This window comes from Lepidothrix coronata, unplaced genomic scaffold (assembly GCF_001604755.1).
Source record: "Lepidothrix coronata isolate B3197 unplaced genomic scaffold, Lepidothrix_coronata-1.0 Scaffold186, whole genome shotgun sequence".
In the NCBI taxonomy this organism is placed as follows: Eukaryota; Metazoa; Chordata; class Aves; order Passeriformes; family Pipridae; genus Lepidothrix; species Lepidothrix coronata.
Genome location: NW_016690366.1, coordinates 1,457,111 through 1,464,225, shown reverse-complemented (window position 1 = coordinate 1,464,225; position 7,115 = coordinate 1,457,111). Strand labels below are relative to the sequence as shown.

Sequence of the window (7,115 nt, the reverse complement as noted above, 5' to 3'; positions counted from 1 at the left end):
AACCTGGCCTTGGACACTTCCAGGGATCCAGAGGCAGCCACAGTTTCTCTGGGCAACCTGGGCCAGGGCCTCCCCACCCTCCTGGCCAAGAATTCCTTCCCAATATCCCATCTATCCCTGCCCTCTGGCACTGGGAAGCCATTCCCTGTGTCCTGTCCCTCCATCCCTTGTCCCCAGTCCCTCTCCAGCTCTCCTGGAGCCCCTTTAGGCCCTGCAAGGGGCTCTGAGGTCTCCCTGGAGCCTTCTCTTCTCCAGGTGAACCCCCCCAGCAATCCCAGCCTGGCTCCAGAGCAGAGGGGCTCCAGCCCTCAGAGCATCTCCGTGGCCTCCTCTGGACTCGCTCCAAGTCCCTCTCGTGCTGAGGCCCCAGCCCTGCACACAGCTCAGGGGGGATCTCAGGGGGGCAGAGTACCCTCTGTGACATGCGTAGGAAGGGAAGTTCCTCCCCTGCTCTCCCCCTCTACATATCCATTAACCTCCTCTGTAGAAGCAATAAACTTACTGAACCAACACCTAACAGGGGCACCTTTGCCCACTGCCCTCTCCCCTCTGCTCAGGCCACCTCCCCACCTGCCCTTCCCCAGCTCTGCCTGCACTGGCAAACCTCTGCCCTGTACACATCCCTGCAGGTACCAGCCACCTCTCCTTCCTGCTTCCCAACACCTGCCTTCTCCTGCCAGTCTTCCCTTTGCACCAAATAATCACACAGACTCATTTAGAAAACAAGAATAATACACACACAGAGGAGAACATACAGGAAAACACTGGTAAAAATGAAACAAACCCCACAGGACAAAGACTCAAGTAGTTTAAAAACCACAAATCTGTTCTTTGGACTTGTTTTAATTCTCTACCTTGTTCTTGTGCTTCACCAGGCAAGCTCCAAAGTGCCACCTCAGTGATACTCACAGCTCCTGTACTGTCAGATACACAGCCAAGAGTTGGGTATGACTCACGAACACCATAAATACTTCTGGGTTTATATTGGAATAGAGGAAACCAGGTAATTCTGCTGTGAAAGCTGACTGTAACTATCACAGCCCACCTAAAAAGTCAGGATTTAGAATATTTTTCTTTTGATGGGTACCCCATTAGTATTAGTGTTTTACTTCTGTATAGACCAGCTACCACTGAAACAGAACTGAGTGGCAGGGCAGAGTCACAGCTGGCTGCCAACATGAGCAGGCAAGAATGCCAATCCACCTCTTTTATCACTTTTGCCCAGTTTGCTGAAAACCTGAAGTAATTAGGTGCTCCTGTATATTTGTGTTTATGCTTTTCCAAGTTCCTGAAAAGTCATTCTGACATTCAGCCCAAGCTTCAAACACAGATTCATTTTTTACTATTCTTCCAACCCAACAGAGACGGAGGACACAGTAAAGGTGGCACTAGTCCTCCTGCTTGGTTTTGGCATCCATGCCCACCTCCAGCTCCCTAGCAGTCAGCCCATGGAGCCCAGAGTTAGGAAATGCCAGCAGATGTGCAGATGTTACCGACGGTGTCCAAGCCCCTAGCACACGTCACCCACTGACACAGCTCTGTGTTCACAGAAGCAGCCTCACCATGCACTGGGAACATGTTTACACCTTTTTTTGGGGGTAATATTTTTGCCTTTTAAAACCCATGGAGCTCCAGAACAGCATGAAGAATAGAAAACATTTTTGGCAAGCCCTTCATTCCCAGGCATCTTTAAATAGTGCCTGTAAGTACCCAATATTCAGTATACTTGCACAGAAGGCAGCTCACATTCCTAAGCATATTCCTTGACCAATGCCAACCAGAATTACCTGTAAAAAAGGATTGTTACACCATATCTTCACACAGATGACAAAGACAGAAATCACCACTATCAGGCAGTTTGACTTCAATTCTTTCTAACATCTCCTATTACAATTCAAACTACTGCTGATGAGACTCTACCTGTATTTCCATGCTTCCTTAAAACATTTGGGAAGGAACATTTCAGTGCTCCTGTGACACAACTGGATGCCTGAAGTTCCCCCCCCACCAGCAAACTTCTAACCAGGATTTGCAGCCAAACTTCCACAGAAACAAAGCAGAATATAAAGTTTTGCTTTGCATCCCAATTATTTCATTGCTGCCTACACTTCTGATGACAAAAAATAAAACCTCTTACTCTTATTAAACACACCATCAGTCTCTCTTCTGAGCTATTTCCAGCCTTCACTTTGTTAAAAAATCATATAAAATATTACATTCACAGCAAACAATTTGCTGCTCGTGGTAGAAGCATCTCAGGTAAATTAGAGACAACTCAGGAAAGAGAGTCTTCTGGTTCCAGGGGGAAAGAGAAGACTTGAAGACAGACACACAGCTGCCCTGCTTATTAATGACAGTGGGTGGGCAGTAAAAGAAAATAATAAATTGAAAAATACATTTTTCTATTTAAATGTATAGTTAATATTTTATATATATAATTTTTTTAAAATGTATTTTGCATCATGGGACAATTCACTTCATTCCTACCCCTTATGAAAACCCTTCAAGGAGGCATCTCTCTGTCCAATAACCCCCACAGACAATGCAGAAGCAAAGGTACAAATACTGCTGCCCCCAGCCCCTCATTTCTGACCATCACACGGGACCAGCGACAGCTTTTCTCAAAACCAATCTCCCACATGAGGAGATGAGACAACCTGCCCTAACAGCTTCCTGCTATTTATTCCAGTTGAAAAAAAAAACCACAAAAGGCATAAGAATCCCCGTGTTTCCTATTTATCCAGCCTTTATTTCCAACATAAAACCTTACTATAACTTTCTCTAATGGGCTGGAAATTTGCTTAGTGCTCCTTATTCTTTTGTTGCAAAGGCATTTTTGATCAAAAGAAGTCACAAAAGACGGTGTTACCAGAAGGACTGAGGAAGTATAGCCTGAGCTTCCCTTTCTCCCTCTTGGAAAGCTATTTTCCCCCATCCTTTATGTTATTTCCCAAGTTCTTTTTGTCCTTCCAGTGGACGCAGCTGTGATTCAGCAGAGGTGTAACATCTCCTCATGGGGCTCATCCCTCCGACCACTGACACACAGGTCGCTTGTCTGGTTGTGTCACACTCTTCCCTTCCTCCTCTTTTGGCCACTTCTCTCCCAACACCACACAGCCCTCTCCTCCCTCAACTTCAATTTCCCCTTTAGGTTGGAATTCAAAGGGTACAAATAGCACAATGATGCTCAACTCCCAAACCAACTCTTGTCAAAGTCCTTTATATCATCCTACTGCCCCATTTTCTGTCACTCACAGCATTCTGTGCCATCTTCATGGCCAAAACACCCAATAAAACCCACACCAGGAATGTTTGCCACCTGCCCTTGCATCTCTGTTGCAGCCACCGTGGTCCTTACGGGGGCTTCATGCCCCAAACCATCCCAGGCATCACCCACACCAGGGCTCCAAGCAACTCCTCTAAGCAACAAGGAATGATGTGAATGAAGAGCAGGGAATCCCAGCCTCTCCATGCTCTTGGCAAATCACCTCTGAAAGACTGCAGTCAGCCCTGTCGATTCCCTGGAACAACTGCCGTGGTTGAGAAAGACATAAACCCTCTAAGATCAGTGTCCTGAGAGAGGGACATTCCTGCTGCTCTCTCAGTGATATTCTGCCTTCCCCACAGGCTTTGAGACAGAGACACCAAGACTGCAGGAGGTAAAATTAACTCTAAATTGATACTAATGAGTGATTTAAATAAGAAAAATAACCACTCACTTTTCCACAGTTACAAGAGGGCAAAACGCCCACATCGAATACTTCAAACTGCTGCAGGAGTCTCGGGGGAAAGACACCAAAACACCACAAAAAGCACATCAAAAGAAGGTAAGAAGTGACTTCACAGAGCAAAATCTGTGCCCTCACCATCACTCTCTATAAATCTTCAAGTATATGTAACTCTGGAGCCAGTTAAACCATTGCTACGTAGAAGGATTATTTACTTTTCGCCCACTTTGGCAACTAAGAATTGAAATTAAATTGCTTAATAAATTTGCACAAACGTTTTTCCCTGTGCAGTCAGTGACCCAATCGACTCAGGAACGTGCAGGTCCCAAAGCAGAGGCACTGGAGCAGTTCCTCCTTGGCACATCTCACCTCACGAACAACTACAGAGCTACCAGTGCTACACGGGTTTTTTCCCTTCTACATGCCAAAAAAGACAATGGTTTACTATCCAGATCTAGTTCTCTTGCTTTTAAGGGATTACAAAGCAGCTCCTCACTGTTATTTTCCTCTACTTTGGCTCAATTTTTCATTTTTCAAAAAAAATGAAGCCAGCAAAACTTATTAGTCAAACAACCTCCAGTTGTGAGGGGAAGGAAGACATCTGGAAACCCAGGCCAGGGTGGGACAGAATGGTAAACTGGGGTTCTGGATGTGCACTCATTCCCTTTTTTGCCTCCCTCTGTATCACCCCTCGGGCATGAAAACCAGCACTGAACACACACACATTGCAATGGCTTTGTCCTGCTACTGAACATCCGAGGGGAGGAACAGGCGCCTATTTGCTGTAGGATACTTTCACAGCATTGCTGAGGGTGGTATTGTCACGGTGCCCGGTACAACAAGCAAGGGGCAGCACACACATCCAGCTGTCCCCTCTCTCAGCCCAGTACTCACTCCAATTCCACTCAAACAACGGCTCACAATCCCCAAGCCACCAGCTATTGTTCTGTTGAAGGAAGGTTAATATTAAACATCAAAAAGAAGAAAACTTTTAGTAAGTTGAAACTGAAGTTGAGCAACAGGTGGTAATGATATGAGTATTGCTGTGTACCATTGTTAATAAGCAGTTTGGAATTAAAAAATATATATTTTATATATATATATGTGTATATATATATATACTGCAGCCCAAGTATCCCTTAAGATTATTCCAAAAGACGATTTTAAAAAAAATCGGATTAGTACTGAATGAAAAGAGCTGGACATTTATAGGAAGCATCTATCTGGAGTAATTTTAGTCTATGTCCTCCTCCACATCTGAGTTCTGAAAAGGCTGTCAGACACATAGCAAAAGGTATGTCCTTCAAGGAGGGCCACTTACTCCACATGTCTCATTCTGTGTTTGCATGGGGTTAGCCTTTGGCTCCATGTCTTGCCTTTTTTGGTTCTGCTTCAGTTGGTTTAAAGAAGGTTTTGTCTGTGCAGCTCCAACAGTTTTGCTCGTCCACTGGTCCACCAGCTTGTGCAGGTCATCTGTGAACGTCCCTTTCTTGTTGTTACTGTTGTTGGCCTGAACCTGCAGCGTCGACTGCGGGAGGGGCTCAGGACACGTCACCAGGCTGTTGGTCGAGGATCCTGGAAAATCATACAGAGAGAATTGACAATGACGCCTCTGCCTCAGCTCTGCAGCTCAAACACCTTCTCATCTACTGCCACTCCAATGGTGGCTTTTCAGACTTTTAACCCTCCCCCTCCTGGCTACAGAACTCCTTTGCTTAAAGAAATGGTCCAAGTCCAATGGGTCTGTATTTTCTATCACATCATGTTACCTTGGCCACTAACCTCTCTCTGGGGAAATTAAGGACAGGGAGAGAAGCCAGGAATGCAGCCCAGTAACACTGCCATCCTGAGGCAGACAACACCTTATCAGAGACTACCACGAGAAAGTGGGAGGTGGGATGTATTGCTAAAACTGCAGGCATTCATAAAATTGATTTACCATTTATTTTGCTTGCATAAGTTTACTGTCCTCCTGGAAAAATGTAATTGTTGCAGAGGTTACAGGTAGGACTGGTTCCTGTGCCTCAAAAGGCTCTGGGAACCCACCATCTCTCTCGATGACGTCGGGACCATTTATTTGGCCACCAGCATATTTTTGGGGAAAAAACCCTATTGGGACCATGAATGTATAGAAGACAAAGGAGAGAGAACATAGTGGGGGGTGAATTTTTGAGACAAAGATAAAGAACTTTTGGTATAGATAAAAGCAGTCAGGAAGAGTACTGACAGAGGTTTAAGTTTATATGTTCACTAGGGAAGAAAATTTTCTGTGCTTTTCCTGTGTTGGTAACTACAACTCTGACACAGCAAGCTCAGCAGGGAACTGTGACTGAAGGAGCCTGAATCTGACCTAAGCAGGAAATGTAAAGTAACTTTTCAGCTAACATATTTGAGATAGCTAAAGATTGGAAATAAAGACCATCTCTCCAAGCAAAAAGTTCACAGAACTGTAGTATAATGATTATATAAGCAAACATGAACATTCAGTCTTTTCTCTGTTAATCAGTTACCAGCCAATGAAACCGAGTCCACTAATTAGTCCTACGGTTATACAGAATACATTAATAACCTTTAAATGATCATGCATTCAACCTGCAATGTCACTTCTGAGTGAATACTGCTCAATCCCTTTTCCTTTACTTGGGGGAAAGTGAGAAAAATAAGGCTTTTGAGAGAAAAGCTCTTCGATTGGTGTTTAATATTTCATGCAGCTCAAGGGGGCCGGGATGGTTTTAAGCTATCAATTCCTCCAGCAGAGAACTGCAGTCATATAAAGGTGTGTATTTCAGAGACAAACACTGAACCCAGTTTCCTGGCCGCATGCGTGCACGTCTCACACACACACAGAACACCACAACTCTCTTGCAGCATGCGAGGTTCCCAAGACATCACAGCACATGCATTAGTCTCAAAAGTACCACAATTTATACTTCTCGTATAAGTGCATCAGCTCTAGTTATTAAACAACTAGCTTTTAGTAAAAAATAATAATATAAAAAAGCAAAGAACATCCCATGCCATGAAGGAAATACTGAGAAACAAAAATGGGATAGTTACTACTACTGTGATCTTTGCCTAGACATAGTCGTTTCAAGGTGGACCCTACAAGGTAAAACAATACAAGACACACAGAATTAGGTAAGACTAAACACAACGAATTGGACGGACAAGCTTCTGTACTTTTAAGCAATCAAAAAGTAGTTATTATGCAAGAAAGGACAGACAAAGTCAGCAGTTCAGGTGAGTAAAGGAAGCCTAAATAACTGGACAGCTCAAACCTTTCTTAATGTGCAGCCATTCAGAAGCTTTGGAAAGTACCACAGCATGCCAAAAGCAAGGGCTCGTGACTTAAAGATGCATTTGTTTGGGTTTTGGTTCTTTTTTTTT

The 7,115-nt window shown here is 44.2% G+C and overlaps 1 protein-coding gene across 5 annotated transcripts in view; it reads right to left on the bottom strand.

Annotated features, from left to right (window-relative positions):
* WNK2 (WNK lysine deficient protein kinase 2) overlaps nt 1-7,115 on the bottom strand; it is a 120,858-nt gene that overhangs the window by 13,103 nt on the left and 100,640 nt on the right. For 4 of the 5 annotated variants that reach the window (XM_017830978.1, XM_017830979.1, XM_017830976.1 and 1 more), the window contains exons 26-27: nt 6,786-6,830; nt 5,050-5,303 (exon numbers count right to left, since the gene is read on the bottom strand). In XM_017830978.1, the coding sequence (XP_017686467.1) occupies nt 5,050-5,303; nt 6,786-6,830 (299 nt within the window). The remainder of the gene's footprint in view (nt 1-5,049; nt 5,304-6,785; nt 6,831-7,115) is intronic. The other variant, XM_017830980.1, reaches the window with a different exon arrangement.